The sequence below is a fragment of the Macrobrachium rosenbergii genome, chromosome 39 (genome assembly GCF_040412425.1).
Source record: "Macrobrachium rosenbergii isolate ZJJX-2024 chromosome 39, ASM4041242v1, whole genome shotgun sequence".
In the NCBI taxonomy this organism is placed as follows: Eukaryota; Metazoa; Arthropoda; class Malacostraca; order Decapoda; family Palaemonidae; genus Macrobrachium; species Macrobrachium rosenbergii.
The window spans coordinates 20442761-20455276 of NC_089779.1; the positions used below are offsets into that span (position 1 = coordinate 20442761).

Below are 12516 nucleotides of genomic sequence, written 5' to 3' on the forward strand. Positions count from 1 at the left end.
CTGCAAAGGAAAGTGTAATAATAAGATGTTCAATTAATTGTATATGAACAAATTTTATGAAGTACACAGTACCATCATACAAACATATCTCAAATCCTAACCAACATAATTCAAGATTGCAGATATGTGTTCACTACGGAAAATATTTCATCGGTAGAGAACGCACAATTTACATTACGTTAAATCGGTAAACGAGGTAGCGAATGCAATATGAAAGTTTTTAGGCTGCTCAGAAAAAGAAAAGTTAACTTTACCGACATAGCTCAAAGTACACTGAGTACCGTCATACAGACATATCTCAAATCCTATCAAACATTGTGACTGTTATGTATTACGTCTTGTGTATCATGTATAACACATGTAGAAGCTCTGTGGAAGCTTGGGCGCTATCTAATGACCGGTTCAATGTGGGTTGTTGTGGTTTGGGATTTGGGGAAGCTCCATCGAGTTGTAGCAAGATTTAACAGCACTATAACCATTAAAGCCAATGTTCAGCCATCTGTATTCTTAACCCTCTACCTCGGGGCCCCCATAATAGTCTTTCAGATAATACTGTATATGTATTCACTACCAAAAGAGTTGGCCAGGTAGTGAACACAATATTACGTTATTACGTTATTTGGAAAAGGAAAGTTAACCCTTACCAACAATAGTTGAACACAGAGTATCATCATGTAGGAATGTCTCAAATCCTAACAAACACTAATTGAGACTTGCAGATAAGTAATTCAGTACCGTAAATATTGGTTCGGCAACAAACGCAATGTTTACATTTATTACGTTAATCAGTAAAGGTGGTACCGCAGTAAATTAAGCTACCACAGTTCAACCATTTCATTGTGAAACCACTACTGTAGCAAAATATAATAAACTTTAAGATTTTTATAACAAAACAATAAAATACTGATCCTGAAAGCTGTAGGCTTGAAGGTTACCCAAAATCAGCAATAATAATTCTCCAAAATCCAGTTTCCTACTGGCAAATTTAAGGACAAAGCTGCCATCGACACTCGGTGTTCACTGGAGAGTGGCAGAAAACAATGAGATTGCCTGCTAAGTTGTTCCTGGTATTCCCGTTACTGGGCGGGACCAGTCGTCTGCACTGATCTTTGAAGTGTTACCCGCGAATTTTTTAATTTAAGCTGCCGTGCAAGAGGAGACTATAGCTATGTAATTACTTGATAAGTTACCTATATAAAATTAATTTGTTGTGCACAGGTATTTTTTGGATTATAATTTTAAGGGCTTCCACAGCACTTCCAGTCATTAAAAATGACAAATTTCTCTGATGACAAAATCTTTAATAATCTAACAGCTGTTTCTGTTGCACACAATTCTCTTGTGACAAGAGAAGCACTGTTTGGGTAAGGAAAATTGGTTTGTTTTTTTGGGGGGACGATATAACTGCAAAACATGCATGATGAAGATTTGGACCCATCTGTTTATATTGCATAGTGCAGGACCTTTACATCTTGTATGCTAACTGCAAGTTGTTTACAATTTAACTTTGTACCCTATGCATAATCTGAGGAAGAGGTAGTCCTATTATTGGAGGAAAATTTGACTCAAAACAGTCTACAGACACCACCCTACTTATCACAGATACAAACAAACAGGATTGCAAATTAAAACTGTGTTCAGAGCGCTCCCCTTTGCCACCCATAATTTCAAATTTTGTTTTATGTGTCTATTTCGCTGAATTTTGCTGTGGAACCTATCTATAAATTATTCGTGGGAAATTCACCAATTCACGGATTTTTTCATAGAGCAACATTCTGCATTTTCATATCATTTTCGTGACTAAAAACTACTGTATCTACATATACATTTTATGATAAAATAATGATTTACATTACTAATTTTCAAATATTAATATTAAGTTTAATAAGATAAAATAATAACAAAAATAATAATTTTCTCTCTCTCTCTCTCTCTCCCTTACTGAGACGTCTTTATTTGTTTTGTATGATAAATAAATGATTTACTAATTTTCAAATATTAATATTAATATAAACAGCAATAGTATCAATTCATTAAAGAAAATACTATCGTAAATTGGGAAGATTTTAGTTTATAAATTAATAAATTATGTAAAATTTTAAAGGAATACATATGACCCCTAATCTTTTGCTTAACACTTGGAGAGAGGGGGAGGTGAACCTGTCAGGTAAATGATTGAATATTACCAGAATGTAAGAGTTTTAGCTTACAATTGCATTTTTCAACCATTTCGGTTGAGTCAAAGTTGACCGAAGGTTGAAATTTTGGCACTTATTGTGATTTATATGAAAATATGTCAAAATTGGTAAAAGCTACAACCATAAGTTATTTTTTGTTGTATTCTACATGAAATTGCACACATTTTCATATATAAAACTTTATGTAACGGCTAATATAAAACTGCAAAAATTACAGCAAAGTGACTAAAGAATTTCTGAGATTGTAAGAGCCTGACGCCGTCTCTTCCAAACACGTTTGTTCGTCGTCCATCGGAGTGGCGAGACGTTTGGCGTCTTCACAAACAGAAACATATACACGGTTTGATGCAGAAGATTCGTTGGAACATTATGAGTACATGATTAGAATGCTTGCATGGCAATGCAAGTAGTGGTGATTGTACATACATCAAGACAACAATGGTTAGGGAGAAACAGACAGAAATATTGTATGGTTGAAATCGCGTTCCTTTAGAGAAAGAAAATGAGATGCTCTTGTTGTCTTGTCCATTCCGATGGACGACGAACACACGAACACACACGTGTTTGGAAGAGACAGCATCAGGCTCTTACAAGATTTTCAGCAGAGTTAGCTCGGACGTAAGGAAAAAGTTTTTTTTAAAATTCACCATAAATCGAAATATTGTGCTAGAAGTCTTGTTTGTTGCAAAATGAAGGTAAATGATTGAATATTACTAGAATGTAAGAGTTTTAGCTTACAATTGCATTTTTCGACCATTTCAGTCGAGTCAAAGTTGACCGAAGGTTGAAATTTTGGCACATCATGATTTATATGAAAATATGTCAAAATTGATAAAAGCTACAACCATGAGTTATTTTTTGTTGTATTCTACATGAAATTGCACACATTTTCATATATAAAACTTTATATAACTGCTAATAGAAAACAGTGCAAAAATTATGACAAAGTGACTAAAGAATTTCTGAGATTTTCAGCAGGCGGACGTAAGGAAAAAGTTTTTTTCAAAAGTTCACCATAAATCGCAATATTGTGCTAGAGACTTTTTGTTTGTTGCAAAATGAAGGTAAATGATTGAATATTACTAGAATGTAAGAGTTTTAACTTACAATTGCATTTTTCGACCATTTCGGTCGAGTCAAAGTTGACCGAAGGTTGAAATTTTGGCACTTATCGTGATTTATATGAAAATATGTCAAAATTGATAAAAGCTACAACCATGAGTTATGTTTTGTTGTATTCTACATGAAATTGCACACATTTTCATATATAAAACTTTATGTAAAGGCTAATAGAAAGTGGTGCAAAAATTACGACAAAGTGACTAAAGAATTTCTGAGATTTTCAGCAGAGTTAGCTGATGCTTTCTTTTGGGATAAGAAAGAAATTCGCGCATGCGCAGCTGGGTCACGCTTGTAAACAAAACAAAAGCGTGATCCGTGAACTCCCAGCATCCCTCAAGGCGCGTGATTTAAAATTTTTCACAAACAAGGCCTATAAGTATTTTTCCGCGAATATTTAAAAAAACTTTTTGTAGTCAACGTATTTAACATCCACTTGGCACCCGACAGACAATTTTTGTCGACGTAAAATACGTCCAGTCGGCGTTTAAGGGTTAATATTTTTTTTCAAAATGTCCAAAAATGTCATTTAATATTTTTTTTCAAAATATACAAAAATGTCATTTAATATTTTTTTCAAAATGTCCAAAAATGTCATCATTTAATATTTTTTTTTCAAAATGTCCAAAAATATCATAATTTAATATTTTTTTTCAAAATGTCCAAAAATGTACAATACAGTCAACCTCCAATCACCATAAAATACAAACAATACCAATCTTTCTCTATTATCTTTGTTTCCTCTCCTCCTTTCATTCATTCCCAATCGTCTCCTTTATTAAAATCTTTTTCCTTTCGTAATCTTTATCCATTCTTTTTCTCACCCAACCTTCATAAAATTTTTGTTATCGGATGTTCTAATTTTCCAGTCCATCTACCTTAGGACTGGATCCAGGGTGGAAGGTAGGGGAAAAATCCTCTAACCCTCTGCTTTCCACAACAGATACCCAGAGTTACTTATTACTCTTTTCTACTTTCTTGCATCATTGTCATTAGCTTTATTTTCATTGTGAGCTTTGCTCAAATGGTTTCTTGTTCTGCTGTGTACTATATTTAGTATGCATAACTTTAATTCTCTGGCTTAGTACTAATACTCTCACTCTCTCTATCCATGCACAGACTGGATAGATAAGTTCTAAACTCAGAAGAAGAGGAAGACTATGATGGGTGGAACCCTTTTGTGAGGACATGAATAAAACATATCGGAAGGATAATCTGACTGATATAACAGAAGCTGAGGAAGGCCTCAATGTACCAATGAATGATTTCACAGTTTTTAAAGCGGAATCAGTAATAAAGAAAATTAGGAGATGAAAAACACTAGGTTATGATGTTTTCACAGCAAAGATGGTTTTAGTTGAAAATTAAATGACACTTTTATACTGGCTACAGTGTTCTGCAAAATATGGAATTCAGAAACAAAGAAAAGTGACCTGACTAAATGTGGTAATTACAGTCACTACCCGACTTATGGACGAGTTACATTCTAGACGGCTGTTCGTATCTTGAATTGTTAGTAAGTTGGTTTTTAATAAGTAGTGCACCATTTTTGTTGATGTTTACATTCCCGAGTTAACTCGGGAATCAAAGATTATACTAATTTCACTGTATTTTTAAATCATGCAGTATTATAAAGAATTACTTTCCACGTTAGAAAGGTAAAAAGCCAGAAAAAATCTAAGATTCATGCAACATTCATCATTTAGTATTTTTTCCAATCTTTGAAAGCTATGAACTTGGAGAGAATTTTGCAGGAACAGCATCTGACATTGGAAGGAAGTTCACAAAAAGTAAACAATGCACACCGCCATCTGTTGACCAAAATACATACAGTACTGTTTCCTTAGGGGAGAGGAAATATAGAAAATGGGAATTCATCAGAGAACGAGTTAAATTGGGAAGATAAAAATAAGTACTGTAGGAACATTTTACAAGTATGAACAAGTATTCTCGTGATTGTAAGAAGAATACATGGTAGTTAATCACAAGAATACTCGGGATAATCAGGGAAGTGGGTTAAAGGAACAGGTTCTTCTTCTGCATGTTCTTCTGTTCTTTGTAAAAATTCTTACCAGCACAATAGGTGCACAGAGCAAAATTTGAACTTATGGGTAGCAAAGAAGAGTGCCCCAAACACAATTTTAACATGTGACCCTGTCTGTTCATAACTCCGAATGTTTGTAACATGAATGTTCATAAGTAGGGTGGTGACTGTATAAAGGCAATGCATATAACTGGTTATGATGAAAATACTCCTTATGCTTGTTCTTGATTGGTTAGAAAGAACTTGATAAAAATCTACAACATGAATGAGCTAGTTTTACAAAAGCCAATAAATGCAGAAATCAAATATCTGTATTAAGACAAACTGTACAGCAGTGAGTGGAATCAAATATCCCCTTCTGATGATTTTTCTTGTTTACAAGAAGGCATCACTAAGGTATCTGTATTACACAACATTAGGAGTAGTGGTGGTGGTGATGATATTTGGGGAAATACAGCACATACAAGTTTTACAGTATAAACCAGTAAGTCAGATAGGAATGCTCATTTATTGCCAGAAATTGCTGCTCTATTCTTTATTATTATTGTATATGATGTTTACTGTCACCACTGTATGAAATACTAAACCCCCAATTCTACAACCTTCATATAGCCATACTAGCATTGCAAAAATAATGGGCTTCTAATTCATATGAGCACAACTTTATTAGATTCCTGTTTCAACCTCAAGTTGTTTAGGGTATAGTATTACTGAATATTCACAAAAATAGGGGGGAAAAAAATACAAAACAACTTGAAGAATAAAATGCTGCAAAACTTACCTTTCTCAACAGGTGCTTTCTTTAAAGAGGATAATAATGTTGCAATTGCTTTCAGGACAAAGCTTATTTCGGCTATTCGGTGTCTGTAAGGATATAAACAAAACAATTATTTAAATCAGTCAGATTTAACATATCCAGCAATTTACCAAAATAAAGTTGGATTGAATATTTTAAATTTCTTACAATGATACTTGAAACTAAATAAGGGCAAACAATTTGAGACCCTCACTTTGCACTAAAAAGAAAATAAAAGTGCCACACATTTCTCACACCAAGCACATTACTGTACATGAAACCTTTATATATCCCCAATTGTTATTACCATTATAGTCCAATCAGAGTATACGTAAATCCAAATTATCATACATAACGGCTGCAAAGTTGATATAATGGTAAACTGAATCCATTAGACCTTTAATAAGTCTGATTAACTATGGCTAGTTACATTCATTAAAATGTATAAATATTACTATATTGGAAAAACAATATAACTTGACATCAAAACTAATATTTTCTGCCCCCCCCAAAAATAGTGAACAACTGAAAATGTAAAATAACTACTTGTGGAAGTTCTATAAATACCTATTTAACCCTTATAATAAATGTAACACAATGATGATTAACAAACCTTGGCAAAGGGCATTTTCCACTCAGTTTCTCATCTTCCACATATCTAACAAGAACTTCACGGAAACGGTGAAGCAAGGAAGTCACAGCTAATTTGGTGGTTATTTGAGTGCTGTCGTCAGCTCCTAAACACCCTTTAATACTCTGTGACATGTTGCCATTGCTGGATTCCAAAGTTTTACTGCTTCCTGCGTTACCTGTGGAGATTACAGATCTATATAAAGTACTACATACAAAAATGTGATCCTACAGCCTAACAAATTTCAAAAGTAACTTGTATTTCTCCTAGGCATGAAAACCAGAGTCTTTTAAATAGAACTTTCCTTTGGTGTCATCTGGAATCAGTCGCTGAATTTAGAAACAAGGTAATTAACTGGTGGTTCCGGGGCATGAGTGGAGGAATACCTCTCACTGACTGACTGACACCAGTCACAAGTCCTTCAGTCACAGGGACAGCGTGGGGAGGTTAAGTAGTAGGGTCCTGAGCCAGCAGTACCCTGCCTACGGAAGGGTGCTCCATTAAGGAAAATGCATCACAGAACCATGAAATCCCTTGTAAGAAGATTCCAGGCAGAGGGTAGCTGCTTGTGATGAAACCCGAAACCAAGTAGCTCTACGTAAGCTCCCCAACCCTTGTTAACCCTTAAGGGAAGGGCTAATTATATATCATGCAACCCCCACGACCGGGCAAACTTTAAGGTTGGCCCACTTACAAAAAAAGACATCAATGGAAAGCGGGAGATATGCAAATGCACATGGTGTAAGAAAAAAAATTCTAAAAAATTTTTCCTACCTTCCACAGGAAGTTGGAAGTGACTATTTGCAACCCTGTGGGGCCTCTCTCACAAAACACGCGTAAATTTGACCAAGTTATGCATGTTTTTTCTAATAATTATTCATTTTATTTTATTTTGTAAAATTATAATTACAGCTCACACAATATCATAACAGATAAGAAATAAAATCAGTAACAAATTCTGAGCATCTTTGCTGTAAAATATTTACATAAATTTACTAAGATTGGGAAATGCAGTAACTTTTTTGGGATTTATACATGTTTTTTCTAATATTTCTTTGCAAAATTACAATTATAACTGACATCATATCATAAAAGACAAGAACTAAAACCAACAGCAATCCCTGGGTATATTTATGAGCAAATAAATAAAAAGGTGTCATGAGAGAGAAAGGAGCAAGACATTTCCACTTCACGGAAAAAACAATATTAAATTCTGTGAGCACCCACGACTGAGCTGAGCTGAATTCTTTAGTTGCCAAAATTCATTTATGGGCCACTGAAGTACTGGAAACTCTTTCCCCGCTCAATACAGCCAAATCGTACGGCACGTTGATATTAATACTCCTCAGAGGGGATGTGTCCACTACCCAAAACCTGTTTTAGATCCTCTTTTGAGGGGATCCGTCCATTAAGAGTTAAAATGGAAAATGAAGGGAGCTGCATCTTGGACACTATTCTAAGATTGGGTTCTTGAAGTGAAGGTTGCTGTGTCTAGCCCAAACCAGCTTATGCTTCACCCTAATGCTGATCCACAATGGAAAAAGGGGGTGATAGTCCAGTCACTCTATATTCATCCCCTCAAGCTTATGGTAAGCTAAGCTAAGCTGAAGAACTCAACTACTCACAGGAGATACTTTTCTTGTCCAGAAGGAGCAGGGGCCTAAACCACCTGTGAACAACCATCACAGGTCCCAAGAAATATCTACCGGCCTGTCAACGAAATCTCTCTGGTAGAATGAGAAAAGGAGCCTAATCCTAGACACCAGCCCTCATTGCTCAGAAACACTACAAAATTCAACTAAAAGGGTTATGGCTGGTCCTACACCCTGACTTTGTATACCCTCGAATAAGTATAAAAGCTGATGTCCTCCTCAGAGGAATCAACATGTCTCGTATGTCCCTGGACACCACCTAAGACAAAGAAAAGGAGCCTAAACTTCAAAGTTAGAGCCCAGGTCCTTCAAGAAGTTAATTACAGCTTGAAGTAGACTTAAGAAAAATGCCCCATCCTGAACCGCCAACCAAAGTTGCGGTGGGAGGGGTTGAAGGAAAGTCTTGAATCCTTTGTCAGGAGCTGACAAGTCGTGAGACTCCCTTCCAGGCTCAGGACAGGAGAGAAAAGAGGGTGTGAGGTCCCAGATTATACAGGTCTAAAAAACTGTCCTGAGGGAGGGAGACACCTCTCAAACAAGGCTTTACCCAAGGGCTAACAAGGCACTTGGGCTAGGCTGCGAAGGGTAGGTTGACCTCCCAATCAAGAGAATGATACTGCTAATGGTAGAAAAAATGAGTCCTAAATGACTTGTCAAGTATGGATGAATCCACCAAGAGGAGAAATTCAAGGTCCTCCAACCAAAGACTGGCTCAGAGATGAAAAAAAGCCACACAGCACAGCCTGATGTGAGATAGTCTTAGCAAGGATGAACAAGGAACCCATGACCTGCTGAAGTGGCACTCTGTCCATTGGAAAACCTTCAGTCACAGGGCAGCACTGGATGCCACTCAGCCATCGACCAAGAGGAGTAGCCAGGGTCAACTTGAAACATGATGATCGTTCAACAAGAAGAAGCAGGTTACATGGCAGAAAGCACAGTCTCCAGAACAATAAAGGATAATGGAATAAAAGTTCCATTACTGGTCCCCTGGGAAAGGGAACAGGAGAACAGAGTACTACAAAAGTTTATTCAGCCCAGAAACTAAGAGATTAAGCATAGGGAAAAGAACCTCCGTTCAAATGGGAACTTCCACCATTGAGGGAATAAGAATTACTCCATACCAAACTGACCCAAACCACTAAGCCAGCCTGTTCCCTACTGGCAGACAGCCCAATGGTATGGCAAACCATCCAGTTGCCCATCTGCAAAGGTCACACAACAAAGGAAGACCAGTCTTCTTTGCTTAGCAAGTTACAACTAAGGTTATGCTATAACAATAGCAACTATTTCTGGAAACCTGCAGAGATGCAACATTTCCTGCATTCCCAGAATACTGACCTGCAGATAAGGTGAGCCCTATGGCCACAATTTCCTCCCCGCTTTCCATAAGCATGCACAAAAAAATCCTGTAGCCTTCCTTTGATACAATTGTATCAATGCATTTCAGAAGAGAGTTAGTTTACAGAACTGTCTGAGGGGTCCCTGTTGTCCCAATACCACATTAGAACTTCTTGAACTTGCACCAGAAGAGAACGGTGGTTGAGAGGAACAGGAATATGGCCCCAAGCGAGAGCTCCTGCGAGACAACCCTGCCAAAGCCATACCAATAGCTTCTGCCATGACGGAATTGTTGCTAATGCCTCCAGTGAAATTCTGGAAAAACCACAGACAGTAACATGAAGGCTGCAGAAGGAAACACATTTTCAAATCAATTAGCAGGAATGCATGAACATACTGATGTGTTGTTTTTCACTCCTTAATCCAACAACATGGAAGAGAGATGTATGGATGCAGTCCAAGTTCAGGGCAGTTTACAAGATGTATCCTTCTTCCACTGGGCCATGTTAAATGCTCTGAAAGACAGGGTAATCTCATCCAGAGGAAACTTAAGTTTAGCTTCCGTTGTCATCACAATAGGAATAGTTTGTAGACCTATTTCTTCTTGTCTTGGACCTTTCAAAGAAACATTTTCTGTGGCTTCAGCTTCTGCAACAACCCCATTTCTGAGAGCTTTATCACAACATCCAATTCTGTGTTTTAACTTCCAGAGGCTATCCAGTGATACTTGAAAATGGGAGGTAGTGAGAGTGGCTGCAAGCATGACTTAAAGAATAAATAAGAGATCCATGCATAATTTTCATCAGGCAAATGGGAAATGTACTGACACTCTTGGAGTGTAAATTGTCTTATATTTTCAGTCCTCATTCCCAGTTAAACTAACCCCTCTTCAGGTAAAAAAGTTCTTTTCCTACCTTTGTTGATGGACTCTAAATTTAATATAGAGCAAAAACATAATAACATAATTCACTGGAAACTTGGTGTATGGGTTCCTCTTGAGGGCAAGGTCTTATCTTACACTCCTCTGCTCTTGCACTTGTTTCTAATTGAGATTCAGAAATTCTTATTTGCCTAGGTTAGCAATAATGGTACTCGTAGAATCATCAATTTGTATAGTTATATCAAACAATGTTGAAAATATTTCTAGTATTTCTTCCTCAAAATGTAGTCCAATCATTTTTCTACAGGTGACCAACACATTTTTCTAGTAATTTATACATGTAATAGGATCTCATACCTGAGTTGTCAAGTTTTACATCAAAATCTGTTGGAGTTAGGAGAGAGAACTGTAAAAGTGTTTCAAAGCAAGTTTTGGCAAATTCTTCCCTCAGCTTGAAGCCATCACATTCTGGAATAAATATAATAATACTGTAATACACAACAAAAACATATAACACAAATGATATAAAGCAATTATAAAACAAACTTCCAGGAATAATAATGTAAGAATAACAAAGGAATATTAAAATCAAGAAGACTTTAACAAAATAGATAACAAACAATATCTCATTGAATAACAGTGCTCTGTATTCTGCAAATTTTACTTATTGATTAAATACATAGCATTAAAATAGCATGAATTATGGTGGATAAAATCATGCCATTTTTAACCATTACTAAATCCATTGAATCTGCAGCTTGGTAACATAAAAGCAAAACAAAATACCAGCTTCATTTTGAATCATGAGTTAAGAAGGTACTGCCTAATGTGTATCATTAAGTCTCTTTTCAATGCACCTTCAGCACAAATTGAACTGTTTTAGGCCTTTGCTATCCAACCCTTCCCTTTAGTCTCTTCCCAACTAGCTTTCCAGCATCTTCCATTTTATAGCGCTCCCAGTTCTAACCCTCGTTTAGGAACAAACCCTTCTTGGTAGCCATTAAGTCAAGAAATTGGACTCTGATCTGGGTACAGTGCTTTGAAATAACATTTACTCTTCTTACAAAGTAAAATGCTCTTTGACTATTTTGGGACATCTGAATTTATGAATATTCAACTAAGGAGTTCTTACAGAAAAACTCTAGCAGGCAACAATCATTTAAGCCTGAATATTTAGTTCTTTGTAAATGAGACTGAATAAGCTGTCTATATTTTCTTCTTTCACTAAAAAATCTTACCATTCCAACACAAAATAACATTACAAGTACACATAAGATGCCCCAACTGTTTCTCTTCATGGTATCTAAATTACATAACAATATGCTGGATTACTATCATTATATAAAAGCTGTTTAAATGCACCACTAAATCACAATTACATACTTCAGAAAGAGTTTGACAACAAGCAAGCTAACCAAAAATGGTGAATTATACACAAAAGTTGATGTATGCTGTACAGTTCTTGTGTTTAAATATAAAAATAATTCATTTGCCTACAATTAAATATATCATGTATTTGCAAGCTGCAAATTACAGTCCAACCTCTTAAATCCGGCACTCCGTGGTCCAGCAACTCCCATGATCTGGGACTTTTTTTTAATCACCGCCATTAGTTCTAGAGTGGCTACGAGAGCGGCACCACACGTCATTTCAGTTTTTGGATTTTTTTGGATTTTCGAACTGAAGTTTGTTCCGTAAATACTCACGCACAGTTTATTTCCAATGAAAACATTCTGTGAAACTCAAAAATATACAACATATAAAAGAACCGTAATTTGTGTGCAGTATATACTTGTGTATCATCCGATCTCGTGTACCATGCGATCATTAAAATTTTGTCCAAAAGCATTTCATC

The 12516-nt window shown here is 36.1% G+C and overlaps 1 protein-coding gene across 4 annotated transcripts in view; it reads right to left on the reverse strand.

Annotated features, from left to right (window-relative positions):
* Positions 1-12516, reverse strand: part of mon2 (Mon2 homolog, regulator of endosome-to-Golgi trafficking) — a 318335-nt gene that overhangs the window by 12421 nt on the left and 293398 nt on the right. For all 4 annotated transcript variants that reach the window (XM_067082772.1, XM_067082770.1, XM_067082773.1 and 1 more), the window contains 3 exons: positions 11019-11129; positions 6771-6966; positions 6143-6225 (listed from right to left, as the gene is read on the reverse strand). In XM_067082772.1, coding sequence (XP_066938873.1) covers positions 6143-6225; positions 6771-6966; positions 11019-11129 — 390 coding nt within the window. The remainder of the gene's footprint in view (positions 1-6142; positions 6226-6770; positions 6967-11018; positions 11130-12516) is intronic.